The 19,401-nt window shown below is 64.4% G+C and overlaps 1 protein-coding gene across 7 annotated transcripts in view; it reads right to left on the bottom strand.

The window, feature by feature from the left end:
* The window catches only part of IGSF9B (immunoglobulin superfamily member 9B), a 43,210-nt gene extending 26,622 nt beyond the window's left edge, over positions 1 to 16,588 (bottom strand). For all 7 annotated transcript variants that reach the window (XR_012766123.1, XM_075442475.1, XM_075442474.1 and 4 more), the window contains exons 1-10: positions 16,430 to 16,588; positions 10,184 to 10,381; positions 9,167 to 9,313; positions 7,632 to 7,783; positions 6,406 to 6,523; positions 5,502 to 5,643; positions 5,245 to 5,390; positions 2,705 to 2,847; positions 1,704 to 1,844; positions 291 to 407 (exon numbers count right to left, since the gene is read on the bottom strand). Coding sequence is in view for 6 of the 7 variants with exons in the window: in XM_075442475.1 (XP_075298590.1) it covers positions 291 to 407; positions 1,704 to 1,844; positions 2,705 to 2,847; positions 5,245 to 5,390; positions 5,502 to 5,643; positions 6,406 to 6,523; positions 7,632 to 7,783; positions 9,167 to 9,313; positions 10,184 to 10,381; positions 16,430 to 16,493 (1,368 nt within the window). In the remaining variant the exon portion in view is untranslated. The remainder of the gene's footprint in view (positions 1 to 290; positions 408 to 1,703; positions 1,845 to 2,704; positions 2,848 to 5,244; positions 5,391 to 5,501; positions 5,644 to 6,405; positions 6,524 to 7,631; positions 7,784 to 9,166; positions 9,314 to 10,183; positions 10,382 to 16,429) is intronic.
* Between the last annotated feature and the right edge of the window lie 2,813 nt (positions 16,589 to 19,401).

The raw sequence follows: 19,401 nt of genomic DNA, 5'->3' as shown, positions 1-19,401 counted from the left end.
CCAGCAGGGAGCAGGGTGTCCTGCGGGAAGCGCCGGCGAGGAGGAGGAGGGGGGCTGGGGCAGCACTCAGCTTTGCAGATGCTGCCGTGACAGTTTCATGGGATTAAAATACTCGGTGGCCGCAAGCCGGGCTTCCCCCACCCACCTGCGGGACAGGACGGCAGTGGCTCAGCCCAAAGCGAAGCAGCTGTACCTGCAGTTTGTTCTTACCGGGACAGAGTGTGGCTTCTCTGTCAGCAATATTCACCAAAAGCCAAAGGCACTGCAGATTTGTCTGGCAGGCCGGGTACCTTTCTCCAGGCGATGATGGGAAAGGGGTCTCCGGCAGCAGCGCAAGGAATCAACAGCTCCCTCCCTGCCTCCTGTCTGTACTCCCAGCCTGGTAGCACCGTGAAATAGGGGGGGTCCTGCAGCCAAGGGAAAAGGCAAGGAGCATCAATCCGTGCCAACGCCTCCCCACTACCCAACCCAGCCCTTTTCCAAAATAAACGAGCCGTAGGTTCCAGTAAGGCTGAGGCGTTGTAAGGAAAGCTGCAGCAGGGAGCGTGCACTAAGGACACTCCACGGTACACCAAATTATACACCCCAAGGGAAGCTTTCTCCGAAGAGCCACCGCACCAGGGCATCTTGTTTAAGTCTCAAGAGGGTAAACAGGAAAAAAAACCACCCACGTCGCATCAGACATCAGCCCGATGCCATCGACTCCGCAGCCATCTCCGCGGATGTGTGCGTCTACGACACACAAAGCGCTACCACGTGAACCTCAGCGAGGCACCATGAATCACCGCCGCGCACAGGCACAGGGCTTTTTGTTCAGGGAAGGAAGAGGCAGCAGCTCCCGCCCCAGCCGTGACGGGAACTGCACTGGGAGCCCAGCGCACACCGGGCTCCGCATGCAGCAAGAGCCTGCGGAGCGTCTCTAGAGCTCAAACCATCTGTTTATTAAAATCCTCCAGGAACCCAAGCCTGGGTCAGCAAGGTGAAGTATTCTATTGGCAAAAAGGCCATCCCAGGGACACGTTTCCTCAAAACACTCTGGTTCAGCGCTACGGAAACCTTCTACTCATCACACACCAGCTGCGGCCCAGCCCATGGTGAAACACATGCCGCCGCTCCGGCGGGGTATTTCCAGCTGCACCGGGCAGGGTGCACGCCGGTTTCCTTGTCCTGGTGGGAGGCACACCTCTGACCACAGCACAGACGCACCTCCGCGCTCCAGCCTCTGCTCTTCCCCTCGCGAGCATGCTCGTGAGGGCCCGCGTTCGCCTTTCTCAGCACAGGGCAGAGAGGAGAGGCTCGGAGCGAGAGGCGATAGGTTTTTGCTAAGCCGAGTCATGTAGGTGGGAAAGCAGACAAGTTTGGGGGCACAGAGTCCTTCCCGAGCTCTCGTCATAGAGAAGCACTCGGAAAAGCAAAGGAAAACCTGCGTTTCTGCAAAGAATTAACAACCAAATAAGCTGCACAGAAAAAAACCCAAACCACTTCGCCCACCCCTGCAGCGCTGTGCTGAACAGGAAGGCAGAACGAGCAACGCGCGCATCGCAGAACCCACGTTAAAAATCCTGACCGCAGTGCGGATACCTCCGCAAAGCACGCACGCGTTCACGCCTGGCCCATCCCGCACCACCCCAGGAGCTCCTCTCGGCAGGACAGGACATGACCCACGGCAAATCCGCCAGCAAGGGTTTTACCAGGCGAGTTACCTTCAGTACCAGTCGGGCAGGGGGAGACTGGCCCATCGTACCCAGGGCGTTATAAGGCACACAGGTGTAAGTGCCGAGAGCATCTTCGGTTGCCTCCTCTATCCGGATCGACCCGTCTTCCAGCAGGTTCCAGCCAGCATACTGCAGCGGTGAGAAAGAGGGAGCTGACGTCTCCTACACCCACCACAGTTTACTATTTGCCCTTTGGCCAAGCCCCCACCTAAGCTCAAGGCGGCTGACGTGTCCCTGGGAGATGCCCCATCCCATTCCCAGCACCCAAGCCATCTCCTCAGCTGCAGAGAGAGGAAAGGTGGGCAAGATCAGGCTGTCCAAACGCAGCCCTGCTCCACACGCACCCAAGGACACAGCGGTTTATCTTGCAGTTGCCCCCCTCCACACACACAGCCAGGCTTCTTCAAGTAGCTCAAAAGATTTAATATCAGAATCTATCACACCCTACACAAAACTCGTCCTGGTGGCACCAAGGAGACAACCCGACCCGAGGGGCCGAGGGCACCAAGGACCAGGAACCCACAGCAGCAACAGGTTGAAATAGAATTAAAAATCTGGATCATTAATATTTAAGCAAAAAAATTAAAATACAGAGCGTTTTCTTCAGCTATTTAATGGCTAACATCTTTGCTAAGACTATCAAATCGTGACTATAGGAAGACAGAGACTTCTCAAAAGGGTCTTTTAACCATCACATGCCATTGTTAAAAAAAAACCCAGGGCCATCAGGAGGTCACCTCAGAGAGAAGCAGGCACTGGGTCTGGGAGACGTAGACAGCATGTCTACAGGCGCCCTGGGCTCCACGCAAGAACCCGAATTAACTCTGCCCACAGCTGATAAGGAAAAGCAGCGTCATCCCACCCACGGGGCTGCCAACAGCCGGCTGGACCCGCAGGGCACCCGGCGACGCTCACTGCCGTTCGCAGAGCACGCGAGGGTCCGAGCTCCACCCCCACCTCTCCACTTCTGTCCCCGGAGGCTTCCTTACCTTCTCGATTCGCAGGGGACGTCCGTCTTTGTTCCACTTCACCAGCGTGACCGGGGGCTCTGCCTCGACCGGGCAGCGGATGTATCCGTGTATCCCGATGGGAACGTAGATGACGGGGGGCATGTTCACCACGCGGGCAGGATCTGGGAGAGCAGCACCACCACCACGTTAGCACGGGGAAGGAGCCCATCCCTCCCCCGCCACCTGGCTTCAGAGCATCTCCATCGATTTTATAACAAATTCCAAACCCGAACACCAGCCCGGCTCCCACAGGCTGTTATCTCCAGGCTTGCTACGCACAAATCCGCTTTAATACCTGCATTTCTGGGAGGCTGTGCTCATGCACGGGATGTTCCTACCCGGGGCTCATTAAAAGCTGCCTTTAAGAAGAAACATTAGATATGCCTGCTCCCACATCCACTTGCGTCCTGCTGAAGCCCAAGCCGCTCCACCGCGCTCAGCCTGCAGGACACGTGCGCACCCAGCCAGCCACCCGCCTGCCCCGCAGCACACCAGCCATGAAAACTAAAGCCTTAAAACACACCAGCTGCCCCAGCCGAGCTGGGAGCAGGGCCCCGCGGCCGGGCTGCCGTGAGCCCTTCACCTCCTATCTGTTTGTACTCGCAGCTCGCGCCTCGGCGAGGCTGGGTCGCGTCGAGCATCAGCCACCTCCACCCTTTCCAACGGGCTGCAAAAGCTTAAAATATGCACCTACCCCCGCCCCGCGCCGCACCACCCACGCAGCGAGGCGTCTCGCAGTCCTCCAGTCTAGAATGTGTCATTAACAGCGCTTCGAAGAGCTTTTTAATTAAGCGCGAGTGGGTTGGAGAGAACCTAGACTTCCTTTAATAAGAAGCTTTTTTTAAAAAAAGTTACTTTTAATACGAGGAGCGAGTATTTCCACAATCTCGTCTAGACACCAGCAGCGCGAGGTTACGGGAACATCCCGCCGGGGCTTACGATGCGTGAAGGGATGAAGGCACTTTTTGGGGTGCAGCATCCCTGCGTTGCCGACGCAAAAACCACAACGCTGGGGGTAAAGGTAAGGTGCTTCGGACGCAGGGATGGAGGACGCAGGGGTCCTCCCTCCTTATTGCCTTCCTGGGGCAATAGCTACCAAGCTGGGAGCTCTGCTCCCTCCCTGCCAGAACACACAACCCCAACTGCTCCCCGAAACTGTGCGCCCTGAGCGACGGCACCATAACCCAGGCTCTACCCCCTCTGCTTAGCTCCACCTCTTCGGAAACGCAATCCAGGGCTCCGGCGGCGTGGGAGAGGGTAATGGGATCAAGCCTTTCACTACTAGGTCACTGGCCGGGGGCCAGCCCGGCTCACCCGTGACCCAGTGCCGCGTCCCCGTCCGACGGCCGCGTCGGTGGGTGGGAAGCCTCCCTCCCCAGGCACCAGCCCCGGCACAGACAACAAGGTTCGCTCTGGAGGAAAGGGGTTGGCAGCACGAAACGCCAAGCGCACCTCCTCACGCCGAAGCCACGCCGGGCCATCTGAACTGGCTGCCCAGACGCCGCTTTTCCTGCTATTTTTAACAGCTATCAGCCTCGATGAGTGCTCCTGGATTAGCAGCAGGGCAGATTTAACGGCCCGAGGCCACAGGCTTTCCCCAGAGCCGCCCAGCCGGGCACATCCGAGCCCCGACTCACGCCTCTGCCGGGCACGGCTGCGGTCACGCTGTCCCCTTGCCCCTTCGCCCATCCCCACAGAGGAACCATGGCACCTACCAGCCCTCCTCACAGCGGCTCCCCGCCAGCGCGGGGTTTCCCACTGACCCGTGGTGGATCTACAGGCGGCAGCCATACGGCAGCCTTCAAAACCCGAGTCGGGAGCCCGGTTTGCTCAAGCCTGTCTTTCATTATAAAATAAAACCGCTGCAGTCTTTTACAGCACAGTAATATTGCAATTGCGAGCGGCAGCAATTGAGGCCATTACTGTCGAATGCCACAAGACGCCGGTGGCACACTACCCATTACCGCCCGGGGAGCCCAAGAGAACAAGTGTGGGAAGCAATGCTCCTGCTACAGCCCCTTCTCGTCCGCTTGCTTAGATCAGTTACCACCTGAAAAACAGCACACGCAAAGCTACCGAGCTCTCAGGAAAACCACGCTGCGGGAACAAGCCCCTGTAATAGGGAAAAAATACAAGCAGGTAGTTGAGAGCGAGAGCCCTGATGTGGTGTTTCCCTGCCCGACGTGATGCAGCCGATGAGGACAACGTGCCGGCAGCAGCGGTGGGAAGACGCCCACCAAGTCAGAAACCACTTGTGTCAAAGGTGGACACCAGTCCTGGCCGAGCGGTGCTGCCCAGGACGCCTTCTTGCTGCACCCTACAAGCACACGTGGGTCGCTCCCAGCCTCTCGCTGAGGATGATTGCACGCCCACCCAAAGGCTGCTTTCACTTCAGCCCAAGCCTCCCAGTATCCCTGTGGGTCATACTGGGACGACAGAGCCTCCGGGTCCGCGTCAGAGCCAGGGGTTGTCGATCCCAGCCCCATCCCTCGGGATGGGGCCCTGCCGCCCGCACTCACACTGCACTGTCAGGTAGGCAGAGGCGGACGGCGAGCGGCCCAGGCTGTTGCTGGGGATGCAGGTGTATCTTCCAGCATCCTCTGGCTTGACGCGGAATATGATCAGCGTCCCGTCGATCAGGATCCGCACCCGCAACTTCAGGTCGCTGCGAGAGAAAAAGAGGGGGATCGTGGGGAGACCCGAGGGCAACGCCTGCCCCGGCACGTTCCGGGAGGAAGATTAGGAGGACGTTCCACCCTGCCAGGTACAAACTCACTTCTTGAAGTAGACATTCTCCTCCTCCCAGTACCACAGGTAGGTGAGGTTCCCGGGGTACGCCTCGGCCTGGCAGGTGAAGAGCGCATCCTGGGAGATGTTGACCGTGATGTTCTCCGGAGGGGAAACGATGAAGGGAGGTCCTGGAGAAGGGAGAGAAAAGCGTCACCCCCAACAGTACAGGTGTCCCAAAAAAAGGTTTCTTAGGCTCAGATCCACCACAGCATTGCTGGCTGGGAACTGCTGGAGGGCTCCGGGGCAGAGCTGGCCCCGAACCCCTGCGATCACAGGGCGCAGGGGCTGACCTCGAGGAGCATGGTGGCCCTGTGGTTCCCAACCCTATCCTCTAATCCCTGCAGCTTTGGGAAGGGGGCCCCACGTCCTTGGTGTACAACTCTGCTATTCCCAGGGCACACGAGCTCGTGTCGTCCTTCATACCGAGCACATTTCCAGGATCCCATCACCCACGGGAAAAATCCAGCGGGAAAACAGCAAACCGCCGGCAGTGAGCATCCACAGCTTGCCGACACGGCAAAAGCCGAGCAGAGGACACCCTTTGCTCCTCTCTCCACCGGTAGCTGTTGACCTAATTAAAGATTTATTTAATAAAACAGGAAGCGAGGAGCGGGAAGGCCTGCCGTGCATCACCGCTATCTGACAAGGCACTTGGTGACAGCCTCCACCTTCTCCCCGCTTCCCCAACGAACCCGAGCTGCCATCGGGTCCCAGCCGCTCATCGGCACAGCCACCACGGTGCCGCGCCTCAGTGGATCCTCCCGTTCTACAAACGGGATGCTGAGCCCACCAGGCTGGCCGGTTGCTTCGGGTCGGCACCGTGGGTCCACGGAGCTCCCCCCCAGCGCCCCATCCCAGCCCCCCGGGGGTGCTCGGGCCGAGGATCTCACCTTGCACGAGCAGGCGCGTGGTGTGCACGGCTTCCCCCTGGATGCTGTATGCCCGGCAGGTGTAGGCACCCCGGTCCTCCCGGCTGACCGAGAGCACCGTCAGGCTCCCGTCGCTCACCTGGGAATGACAAGGGACGACCCTGGAGAGCGGGCAGGGACCCCCGGGGGGGATGCACCCCGGCCCCGGCTCAGCATCCTCCCTCCCGCCCCGCTTCCCACGGCAGAGCTGCCGGCGCTTTTAGGGCTGGATGAGAAACGGGTTTCCCCGCTCAGCAAGACTTCGGATATTAATAAACCAACACACGCGTTGCTGCTCGACGCCAAGGGGAAGGAAAAAAAAATAATAATAAAATAAATAACCCTCGCAACGTATTCATCTCCCGCAGCAGCGACTGGCAGGCGGCAGACTCTGAAGCGCTCCTGCCAAGCGCCCCGGCACCGTCCGTGCTTCACCAGGAGCGGGATGCCTTCCCGGAGCATCCCCTGCTCCCGAGGGGCCCGCTCCAACCCTGGGGTGGGCTACGAGGGGGGAGACCCCGGCTCGGCCGCTGCCCTCCCCATGGGGCCACCTCGCAGCTGCAAAGGAGCGGCCGAATTCCTCGCCGGGGATGCAGCGGAGGGAGGACGGGCGAGGGACCGTCACCCCCGGGGTGCCAGCCCCCCCATGCACAGGGAGCCCTGCTCCCAGCCAGGCTCTTCCCCCCCCCACCGCACTCTGTCTCATCCTTCTACTTCAATTAGTAACAAATGATTCCTAATTACTCTCATTAGTGCCTGCGCCGATTCCAATGCCTGATTTACCAATTACAGCTCAGGGGGGAATCTCTGCCAGGGAGCCTCTGGGATGCAAAAAGGGTCCTGGGAGGGGGGTAAAGCCCTCCCTGTCCAACCCCCCCCCCCCCGCCCCAGCCCTGCAGCACCCATCCCTGCCCCGAGATGCCGCATCCCCCACCCCATCTCTGGGACCCAGCACAACAACCAGCTCCCAGGACGCAAATCCCCAAGGAGCAGCAGGGAACGGGGCTGCCCTAACCACCCAGGGGGGGTCCCTGGGCTGCACCCAAGGACAGGCAGCTTTGGGGGCTGGGAGATGGGGAAATGGGCCTCCCAGCAAGGAGAAGGGCTGAGAAAGCCCGCCAGGCTCCCGGCACGGCGGCCCCATCGATGCTGCCCCCGCCAACGGGGCACCCAGCGGCCCCCACGGCAGCCCCCTGGCACCCACCTACCTGGTACTTGCCGTTGGCACCCAAAAGCTCTCCCTCTTTCAGCCAGGTGACGATGGGCTTGGGGTTCCCGAACGCCATGCAGGTCAGGGTGACGCTGCTGCCTTCCTTCGCCTCTACGTACTGCGGCGGTGTCTCCGTGAAGGTGGGGGGAGCTGCGGGGCACGGGAGACCCACCGTGACCCCCCCGTTCCACCCGTGGGTCTGGGGAGAGCACGGGGACCCAGGGGGACACGCCACGCACCCCAAAGGCGAAGGGGGCTGCAGGGACGGGGACAACAGCGGCTGTCCCAGGGGCTGTCCCCGGGGACGCCCGCCGAGGGCACCCCCTCCACGCCGCACCGCGCCCCAGCCCCGCGCCCTCTCCGGGGCACGTCCCCACGTCCCCACCACGTCGCACGTGAACTCGCTATTGTCAAAACGGGGGAAAACACCGCAGTGCAGATGGAGAGGCTCCTTCCTCCCCGAGGAAAGGGGCTGGCGGGATCACAGCCCGCCCCTAAGCCCCGGCGGCTGCTAAAGCCCCCTTTCGAGGAAGACAGGTTGGCCATTTCATCTGCTCGGGAAAGAAAGAATGATTTTTATTTTCCCCCAAGAAAATGAAGCGTTGTAACGCGCTGGGGGAAAGCTGCAGCCTCCCCCCTTAACGCAGTTCCTCGGGCCGGGAGGATTACGGTTCTGCCTTTGTTACTAAGCCCCGGCGTGCCCCACGCTGCACCAAGCACCCCACTTCTCAAAGCTGGTCGAGCCCAGGGCAGGACAGGGCACCTGGGTCGCCGACGGCCACTTCCAGCCCCTTGGGCCAGTGGTTTGCAAGCTCTGCACATGGTGCAGGGGAAGAAGGCACCATCCTCCTCCTCCTCCTCTCGCCCTCCTTCCCAAGCCCTCCGAGCTCGTTAGCAGGCGGGAGGAAAGGAGGCAGCGGCAAGGCAGGGACGGGGCTGGTGTGCTGCGCGGCCCCGCTCGCTAATTGGGCTCAATTAGGTGGCTCTGCTCCGCGCTGCAGCCCAGCCTTCCCCCCCCCAGAAAGACGAAATTAATTGCTCAAGGTCAGGCAAGATCGGCAAGGAGCTGCTGGTGCCCATGGCCCCTCCGCAGCCGCTGCAGCGGGAGAGGCACAGCCCTGCTGCTGCCGCCGCTGCTGGGCTAAAATTAAAGACCTCTCCTGATGGGGAGACGGACAATTTGCTAATTAGTTCAATACGCAGCCTTAATAAAATGAAAAAGCAATTTGAGTAAATCTGAATTTCAAGAAAACAAAGATTTGATTTTCTGATCTGTTTGTTCAGAGGAGATTCGTTCCCAGCCCCGTTTCTTGATGCCTCTCCTTTAAACAACCCCCGCATAATTAAACTGCGGGATCCCTAATAAACGTGTGTCCCTTTTTCAGTCACACCCCGGCTGGAGCAGTCGGCCTGGAGGGCTTCGGGCTCGCTTGTCTGCGAGGCGCAGGGGCCATCGAGGTCCGGCGTGCATCCGCAATCAAAGGGAAGCCCGTCCCGGCACCGCCGCAGCGCCCGGCCGCCCGCCCCGCTCACCATTGACCGTGAGGTGGACCCAGCTGCCGTTGTGGAAGGTGTCGTACTGCTGGTCCAGCATGAGCACTTTGCACTCGTACCAGCCCTGGTCCTCGGAGCGGACCTGCTCAATGCGCAGCGAGGCTTTGTCGTGCAGGCTGGCCCGGCCTGCGGGGAGAGCAGAGCCGTCGGCTCGGCAGCCCCCGGCCCCACGCGATGCCCCCCGGCACCAGACCAGCCCCCCCGGAGCATCGCCGAAAGGGACACCCCAGCCCGGTACGCAGGCGCCGAGCGGCTGCAGCAGCTCTGGGGCCAGGCAGCACCCCACTTTCCCCAGCTTTGGGGCTGGTTGAGCCTCACGGCACGGCGCTGCTGGTTGAGGGCAGCCCACGACACGCTTGCCCGTTGGGAGAGCGGAGTAAGCTGCCATGGCACAGCCCAGGAAACCGGACTGGCAGCAAAGCCAGATTTCCCAGGGGAGCAATCCGGGTGGAGGAAGCCCTGGAGAGACTGGAAGCAGGGTAAGACCCAGGGAAGGTGCTCGGGACGGTGCTCCCCAGGGAACGGCATATGGAAACGGGTCTGTCCCACCACGCCACCCCACTCGGGGCTGGTCCCCAGCCCAGACGCTCCACCAAAAGCCAATGGCCACAGGGGCAGGCGGCACTTGGGCGAGCAGCCACACGGGCTCTGCAGCTCCAACCAGCCACCTCTGCCCGGCACGCGGCCCCGCTCCATCCCCTCCGGCCCCCCAGCTTTCCCCCCAGGCTCACAGCTGCTCCGGGGCACAGCAGCAGCAGCAGCCGCTGCCAACACCACACATCACCCCGGGTTTCTCTGCCTCGCTTGCTCCCGTCCCACGCAGCCCAGCTGGCTTCCTAGCACTGCTGCTTAATTAAAACTAACTGGGTGGAAAGCGAGCAACGAGAGGCAGAGCCCGCGCGGTTTCCGACGGAGGAGCGGATGGAGCGGAGCCGTGCATCCCAGGCTGCGCCGCAGCCGGGACCCGGCACGTCCCCCTCGTACCCCCAGACTCACCGGCATATTCCGGGTCGACATGAGGAGGGTAAAACCCAAACTTGATGAAGATGGGGATGGGGACGCCGAACTTGAACCACTCCACGACATAGGGAGGGGGCTGCCCCGTGAGCGGGTGGATCACGTCGCATCCCAGGATCACGCTCTCGCCAGCGCGAGCGGTCACAAACTCGGGCTCCTCCCTTGAGCCGAGGGCACCTGCGAAGGGGCAAAGGAAGAAACCGTGGCTGATTCTGCCACTGGACTCCAGCATCGGTGTTGGCTGGAGCACCGGGAGAGCCAGCGCAGAGACGATGCCCATCCCCAGCAGCCTGGCTCCACCAAGGGCAGCCCCTGGGTCTCCCCTGTCCTGAAACCAAGGCGGGGTTCCCCAAACCCCTCCACCCAGCTCCAGAGCCACCTGAGAACTCGGGACGGTCGCCATCAAGCACGCCCTGCTTCGGGAAGGCTTCCCACCCTCCATGCCAGGGCAAGGGTGGTGCCCAGCACCCCCACGGGGGTTTTGGGGATTCCCACCATCAGCAGACGCGCTGCCTGGGGCGGACCCAGCGCTGCTCCCCACCTGGCAACACCACCAGGGCTGCCCCACATCCCCGCAGCGGGGAAAAGGCTGCTTCTACAGCCCCGCTTTTGTGCCCCTGCATCCGCCAGCGAGCGGGACCGAGCGTGCAGGGACCACCGACCCGCAGCTCCGGTGTGCCAGCCTGGAAATCCGGCTTCCCTGCAGGATCCATCCCAGGGCTGGCTGAGCCCCCGGAGCAGCGATGCTCCAGCCAAGTCCGTAATCAGGCGTCCCCGAGAGCCCCAGGCCTGAAACCCGGCTGCGACCTGCGCATCGAGTCTGGCATCCTGCTCCTCCCCGCTGGGGTAATTAAACAGGGCTTTGGTCTGAGCCTCAAACGAAGGCGCTGCTCCACCCCGGGCGAGCCTCCCCGCTCAGCTGCAGCCTGTCGTCATCCTGCTCTCGCCATCAGCAGCAAAGCTGCATCCTCAGCACGGCTTTCAGAAAGGGAGAGGGAAACCCAGGGCTGGGGATGGGGGGGGGAGCCGAGGAGGGGAGGGTCCCCAAAACCGCAGAGCGCAGGGTCCAGCCCTCCGTCTCCCCATCAAGGAAAGGTCCCCCCTCTCCCCAGCTCCGGGGGGGATGCTCGGGAGGGATGCTCGGGGAGGGATGCTCGGGGAAGCACGTTCCCACTCCTCCGCGCTGCTCCTCGGGGCCGCCGGTGATTGGCGGCGAGTGACATCACCGCTTCCCCGCCGCGGGAGACGAGCAGCACCGGCTATTTTTGGCTCCCGCACAAACGCGTACCGGCAAGAGGCCCGCGCCGTGCCACCCCAACGGGCTCACCGGCCACGGGAAGGGGAACGGGCACGGGCAGAGCCGGCCTTGCCGGCAGCCGAAACCCCATCCCCGCTGCACGGCAGAGGAGCGCAGCCCTACGGCCAACTGGGCATCCCTGGTCCCCGCAGCACCGATGAGCCGGCACCGGGGCTGGCTGGCGGCTGGTTAACCGGGAGGGGTGGCTGGTGGCAGCGGGGAGGGCGATGGCGGGGTGCAGACGCCACATTCCACGCCCGCTGCAGGCACCCGGCCCCACGACAGGGGTCCCGCACGGCCACGGACCTGCCTGCACCCCGCTCCTGCCCCCCACTTCGCACCGCCCTGACGACACCCTCGCGCCTCTCCATCCCTCGTTATCGCTGCATCGCCAACGGGCTCGGGCGTCCGCACCCTGTCAGCAGGGACGGCGTCAGCCCCCCACTGCAAAGACCCATCCCGACCTCGCTGCATCCATGCGGAGGGCCGCGCCGCGGGGCTGGGAACCCCCCTCCCCGTGCCGATCGGGGACAGCAGCCATCACGTGCTGCTCAAGAGCATCCAAGGACACGCGCTTCCCCAGCCGCCTCACCCGAGCGGGTCCCCAGCACCTCGCCACCTCCAGAGGGGACAGTCCAGCTTCCCACCGGCGGCACAGCCCCTCGGGTACCAAGGTGGGATCTTGGTTTCCAGCTCCTCAATGCCAACAGAGCTTGGGATGCTGACGCCCGCCCAGCTGGAGAAACGCTCCCCAGCAAACCGGTGGGTGACGTCCCCGGGGCAGGGACGAGCCAGCCGCTCCGCCGGACCCACGCCTGGCCAGGGCTGCCCGGGCAGAGGAAAATAGGTCAGGCCCGGCAGCTCGCAGCGCCGGTGTCTGATCGCGAGGCCGGTGGGGAACCGCACGCACGGCTGAGCATCGCCTCCCAGTCACACGGCCGACTGGCAGCCACGGCGGCTAACCGGCCCCCGGCTCTGCCCAGCTGCCACCCGCCCCGCCACCGGCCCCCGTGCCCTCCCGGCCCCGCTCCTGGAGCTGCCAGGAAAGCAGCAGGGAGATGCTTTGCAGATCCCCCTCGTCTTGGGTCTCCGCAAATTCCCAACCCGCTAACCCTGAGCACATTTTCCTTCCGAGTCCCGGCCGCGGAAAGCACGCGAGCGACGGAGACGGCGGTTCTCAATTAAAGCAAGCGTTTCTCACCCCCACATTTGTAGGGAAACGCTTGGAAACAACCCGCAGACGCCAGAAGAAACAGAGCACAAACAGGCGGGGTATTTTTAAACCCACTTGATTTCCCCAGCCAAGTGCAGGGGGGTTTCAAGGTTCGCCCTGTGGTTTGGAAATGGGGTCAACATCAGGGACGCGAACCCCGAACCCCTCCTCAGTGCGCGAGCTCGCATGAAGCCGAGGGATGCCTCGCAAAGAAAAACAAGTAATCAACAGGCTTCGTCATCCAAGCAGATCCAGGAAAAATAAAAGCACGCCGTGTGCCAGGAGGCAAGAATACAAGATGCGGAGGTGGAGTTGAACAGCATCCCAAAGGGGGGGGGAGGCTGCTGTCGCGGGGAGACCGTGCCACCATGGGGCTCCCCAGGATGGCGATGCCCAGGCTGGGATGACCCTGGCCCAGGTCTGGGCGTCCAGTTCCTCCCATCCTGAGAGCAGAGCTGTCAGGCGACACGGGACTCGGTGAAGCTGGGGGTATCTGGCACCTCGGGACCCTCCCTGCAGATGCTCCGCAAGAAGGACGCGGCAAAGCAGGTTTCCAAATGAAAGAGCGCTCCATCTCGGCTCGCAGCAGGGATAAACGCCGATCCCGCGGACGAGGGACGGTGGCGAAGAGCCTGGGCAGGCTGCAGACACCCACGCCCTGGAGTCAGAGAGGGCATCCCGTGCTGACCCCCCAGCCCAGGCGCTCGTCCCCATCCCTGTCCCCCCGTGGGGACGGCCGAGGGAGCAGGCGCGAGGCCCCGAGCCTGGGGACCTCTCCTCCCGGCCGCGCAGAGACGAGATCTGCTCCGACACATCCCGCGGAGGCGGGATACGGCGGGGATCTCTGAGGACAAGGCCACCGGCGCGGCATACGGAGGCCGGCAGGGATGGCGAGCGGGCAGCCAGCGACCGCAGCCCAGGGAGGGGGCACAGGGACCACCCGTTGCAGGGACCCGGGCTGCCAAGCTGGTGCACGGGATTCAGGAAAAGCCCTACCCCCCCCCCCAGTAGCTCAGTGGGGGCTGCACCCCCCCACTGCAAGCTCAGTCCCCCCCAGCCCACCCGGGGGTACCCGCAGCCCCCCCGGAGAGCATCCGCCTGTCCCCTGGCCTGGAGCGCAGCCCTCACCCCCCCTCCCCCAGCAGCATCTGGGCTTTCAGCGCGATTCCTGCGTTTTAAACCCGATTTTCCGGATGGATGGAGGGCGACGCGCAGGTCAAGCGCCATGCCTCAAGGTCACGCGGGGCCGGCGGAGGAGCACGGTCAGCCAGACGCTGCCTTCGAACCCCGTCCCCCGGTGACGGCCAACTCGACACGCCGCGCGGCAGCGGCCTCGTGGGAGCCACCATCTCCCAGCAACAACCGGCAGCTACCTGCGCGCTCCCACCACGCGCCGGGATGCTGGAGCCGACACCGCTCCCGCAGCCTGGAGCGTCGTGCCCCTCCCCGAGCCCCACGCGGCACCGGTACCCGCGGGCAGGCTGCGTCCCAGCCCGACGCCTTCGCAGCCCTCCGGCCGGTCGCTGCCCGCCAGCGGCTCCCGAATCGCGCTGCTCCCGGCTCAGGCAGCCCTCCCGCTGACGCCAGGCTCTCCGGTGCTGAGCGGGAGCAAGGGAGCTGCTTTTTCCCAAGGCCAGCTGGTCGCTCGGGGCTGGCGGCTCGGGAGATGCCTACCGCAGGGGAAGGGAGAGGAGAGGATTCCTCCGTCGGCACGGTGCGGGGCTGGACGCGCTGCTCGCCCATCTGCAGGGCTTCTCGTCCAGCCTGAAGCCGCCAGCTCGAAGACGGAGGACCGGAGGCGAGCGGGAGCTAGCCCATCCTGCCGCAGCTCCGGGGAGAGGCTTGCGGGGTCCAGCCATCACCGGCCAAGCTGCATCTTCCAAGCCGAAAGGCGACCGAGCCGGGAAAGCGTCACCACAAAAAACCCAAGCCAAGTCAACGTCCCGCCCCGCCAGATCCCATCGAACAGGTCCAGAGGAGCAGAAATCCTCCAGGAAAGGATGGAAACGGGAGCTGGGCCAACCCCCTTGCCCGTTCCCGGTGCCAAACCATCCCCTCGCCAGAGACCACCGGGGCCAAAGCCACGCGTGCCAAAGCCAGCGGCTGCCGGTCCAAGCCCCTCCACATCCGAAGAGCCACCAGCTCCGCGCCAGGAGCCCGCACCGCCGCGGTGAATCTCCAAGGTCAGCGCCGCGAGCCGCCATGTCCGTGGGGGAACCTCTTCGACGGGAGCCCGCCAAGCCGAGAATCCTCCATCCATCCTCCAACCGCGCCTGCCGCATCCGCCAGCATTCCCGCTCGCCGCCGCGTCACGCTCGTGGGAGAGGGAGGAAAAGCCCCTCGGCGTCACGGCGCTGCCGGGAACGCCAAGAGGCCGGATGCCTCCTCCGACACCCACTCCCGGCGCGGTCACGTCCCGGCTCTCCTCCCCCACGCCGTCAGAGGGGATAACGCGCCCTCCTTCCCTCCCTGAGCCGATTAATGCCTGGAAAGCCCTCGCTGCATCCCAGCCTGGCTCGGCGAGGAGGAGGAGGAGGAAGGCCACGGCCAGGGGAAAAGCCCCGGCGAGGGCGTTGGCACATGGCGAGCCCCAGCCCCGCTCCGAACCCCCGTCCCCGAGCGACGCGGGGTGACAGTCCCCACGCAAGCACCCCCTCGCCCGCGACGCCCGGCGCCTACCCACGCCTTACTCACGGCGCGCTCATTCATCACATACGCGCCGCTCCGTACGCACAGCACCCCCGCGCCCGGGGGTCCCCGCCACCCACCCACCCACCCACCAGCTGGGGAGCCCCCTCCGAGGGGCTCCGGGGTATTCCCGGCTTCCCAGGCGCCCAGTTCGGAGCGCAGCAGGCGATCCCTCCACCAACGGCTGCCGCAAACCTCCGCCGCGCTGCAGGACGCGTTTCAGGCAGCCGGCGGCGAGAGGGACCCCGGACCCCCAAAAAGGGCAGCTGCATCCTGACACCCCCCCCCAAAACCTCCAAGGAGCCACGCACGGATGCCAAGGGACCGCGGCGGGGGGTGGATGGGACCCCCGGGAGCGTCGTGATGCCGGGCGGGGGGCTGCAGCACCCCGGTGCGAGCCGAGGTGCCCCCTCCCAGCCCGCCCGTGCTCCCCACGGCTGCCAGCACCCGCCGCATCCCCACGGGCAGGGCTTGGTGGCACCCGGGGCGCAGCTGTGGGTGCAGGGGACCACCGGGATGCAGGGGATGCCCACCCCGCGGCCCGGCGGCGGGGGGCTCCCCTCCTACCTGCGGGGATGGCTGGCGGGGAGGGAGGGGGCTGCAGGGACAGAAGCCAGAGCGGGGAACCCGGGGCGATCCCCCACCACCGCCGTCTCCCCTCCTGACCTTGGACGACCCCGTGCCTCAGTTTACCCCAGCGCAGCAGCCAGCCCGCAGCAAGGCCGGGGGGGACACACGCAGAGCAGCGTCCCCCGGGGCAGGGGGGAGCAAAGCCACCCCCCCACCCGCAGCCAGGGCCGGGAAAGGTGTCGGAGCCCCCCCTTGCCCAGCCAGGCTGGCCCCGCAGAGAAGGGCAAACCCCCCCCCCCCCCCAGGAGGTCACCGCGACCGGCGCCGGGGGAGGCTGCGGCAGCGGGGGGAGGAAGCAAGCAGCACCCCCTCCCCACCCCGGGACGCAAAGCCCTCCCGCAGCCGGTGCCCCGGGAAGGGGGGAGCCCCAGGGCAGCCCCCCCGCGGCCCCACTCACCTTGGACGGGCAGCCCGCGGGCGCCGAGCACACCTGCTACCAAAGCGGCCACATACCAAATCATAGTACTACCGGCCCCCGGTGAGCAGCATCTTCCGCCCGCCGGGCGGCCCGGGGGGGGCCGGGGCAGGGCAGGGCTCGGCTCCCCGGGCCGGAGGGGCGGCTCAGGGCCGGCCGCCGCCCGCCGCCGCTGCGCCCATTGCCCGCGCCCGCACCGCCGCGCCTGCCCTCCGCCGCACGGCGCAGCCTAAGCCTGCGCCCTTTAGCGGCTCGGCGCCGCCCCCGCCCGCCGCCCATTGGCCGCCCGCCGGCGGAGTGGGCGGTGATTGGCCGAGGGAGAGGCCCCGGGCCCGTTTCAAGGTGGGTTGGCGCGCGCGCGGGGGGACCCAGCGCCGCAGTATCATGCGCACTGCCGGGAGCGGCGGGCGGAGCGGCCGGGACGGGGCCGCCGGGGACCGGGGTCACCTCCGCCCGCGGTCACCTCCCCGTCCCGCGGGGCTGCCACCCGCACAGGCTCGGGGTCACCTCCCCGACCCCGGATGTGTCCCCTGCACCGGCTCAGCATCACCTTCCTGCTCCCAGATGTGCCCCCTGCTCCCAGATGTGTCCCGTGCACCGGCTCAGCATCACCTTCCTGCTCCCAGATGTGCCCCCTGCTCCCAGATGTGTCCCCTGCACCGGCTCAGTGTCACCTTCCTGCACCCAGAAGTGTCCCCTGCTCCAGCTCAGCATCACCTTCCTGCTCCCAGATGTGCCCCCTGCTCCCAGATGTGTCCCCTGCACCGGCTCAGCATCACCTCCCCGCTCCCAGATGTGTCCCGTGCACCGGCTCAGCATCACCTTCCTGCTCCCAGATGTGTCCCCTGCTCCCAGATGTGTCCCCTGCACCGGCTCAGTGTCACCTTCCTGCACCCAGAAGTGTCCCCTGCTCCAGCTCAGCATCACCTTCCTGCACCCAGATGTGTCCCCTGCACTGGCTCAGTGTCGCCCTCCTGCACCCAGATGTGTCCCCTGCACCAGCTCAGTGCCACCTTCCTGCTCCCAGATGTGTCCCCTGCTCCCAGATGTGTCACCTGCACCAGCTGAGCATCACCTTCCTGCACCCAAATATGTTCCCTGCACCGGCTCAGGGTCACCTCCCTGTCCCCAGATGTGACCCCACACCAGGTCAGCATCACCTTCCTGCTCCCAGATGTGTCCGCTCCCTCAATTCAGCATCGCCTTCCTCCTTCCAGATGAGTCCCCTGCTCCAGCTCAGGGTCACCTTCCTGCTCCCAGATGTGTCCCCTGCTCCCAGATGTGCCCCCAGCCCTGTCACAGTGTCACTTCCCCATCCCCAGCTCTACCCCCTGCCCCGTCTGCCGTACCCCACCGCGGTGACACCCCAGTGCCGCTCTGTGCCCGGGCAGGGTCCCCCCCCCACCATGGAGTGAGCCTCCTGCCCCGCATCCCCACAACCAGCATCAGCTGTGCCATCTGTCCCTGCCACCCTGGGGTCATGTCCCTGCTGCCACCGCACCCTTGCACCCCACATCAGCTCGGGGTAACGTACCTCAGCCACCTCCTCGCCACATGCCACAGCTTGGGGTCACATTCACGTGCCACCCCACACCCAGCACCCACCCTGTGCCACCGCCATCCTTTGCACTGGCTGCACGGCCTCTGTCACCCCCCCGGCTCCTGCTCCATGCCACCTGCCCCCAGCACCCTGCCAGAGCTCCGTGTCACCCTGCCCCTCCGATGTGTCCCTGCCACGGCTTTGCGCCCTGCTGCACAACCCCTCCATTTGCAAAGAGAGACCTGGGGTCCGATTCAATGGAAAACGGGTAGAAAAGATGCTCTCCCCTCCCAGCCCACCTCCCTCCTGCCAAGACCTGTGGTGATGGGCACACCGCCGGGCTGGCTCCCCGAGGAGCATGCCAGCAAGAGAAACAGGCCACTGAGCCTCCCCCGAGGCAACAGGCAGCCCAGGCTCCCGCGGAGAGGGGGACACGTCATTCTGCCCCCAGCACTGACCTCCTCCCCCTTGCCCACACTGCTGGGACAGTATCTGGGGAGAGGTTGAAGCAGCTGCTCAGCTTCCTGACTCTTCTTCCCATGCACATCCTGGGAAGAGCTAAAAAACCCCAAGCTTTGCAAAGGATGCCGGCGTGCGGGGAGCATCCCGCATGCCCTGCCCGCGGTTACGCTCACGGAGGGTCGGGCATCAGCACGGCGCCGGGCAGCACGCGGCCCGGCAGAGAGCAGCCCCCAGCCCCAGCTCCCCGGCGGTTTGCTTCCCCAGCAAAATCGAAGCCCTCATAAAAGCCTGACTCAGCTCTTAGTCCTGAGGTCTGGAGTGAAAGCTTGCAAATCTGCCGGCTCCAAAGCACCCAGAAAATCCCGGCCATCACCCCCTGCCCATAAGGGAGCAAGCCCAGGGCCGGCAGCGCTCCACCCACCCTCGCCCAGCCGGACAGAGTTCTGGTCCAGCTGGAGTCAACGTTGCCAGCCAGATCATCTTCACATCTTTAGCTGGGTTTTGCCACAATTTCAAAGAGAAAAAAATAGTAGCGAAGGGCATGGATGACACCTACGCTAGCACAGCCCGACCCGGGAGGCATGCGAGATGGGGAGGACCCAGCCCCGCTCCCAGTACAGCATCCCTCAAGAAACTGGGAATATGGGCTTGGGTTGGAGCACGGCTGCCGGTTCACACCCTTGTTTCTCCAGACTAATTTGCTGGTTTTCTGAAATCCATTCCCCACAGTTTTCACACTTCTCTCCCTCTCTATTTATAGCTGGGTTTATTTACATGAACAGGGCACTCCGTGTACTTTCACGTCAGTCGGCGGTGGCAGAGCCGGGAGCGGGTGAAGGCGGCAAGGCAAGGCAAGGAGCCCGGGTCCTCGGCCACGGCCACCTCCTGCCCGCCACGTGGGAGGCAGGCAGGCAGCCCTCCACGCCAAGACGCGAGCCAGAGCCGAATGAGC

This window comes from Opisthocomus hoazin, chromosome 24 (genome assembly GCF_030867145.1).
Source record: "Opisthocomus hoazin isolate bOpiHoa1 chromosome 24, bOpiHoa1.hap1, whole genome shotgun sequence".
NCBI lineage: Eukaryota > Metazoa > Chordata > Aves > Opisthocomiformes > Opisthocomidae > Opisthocomus > Opisthocomus hoazin.
The sequence above is the reverse complement of the archived record's forward strand: the minus strand, read 5'-3'. Positions and strand labels throughout refer to the sequence as shown.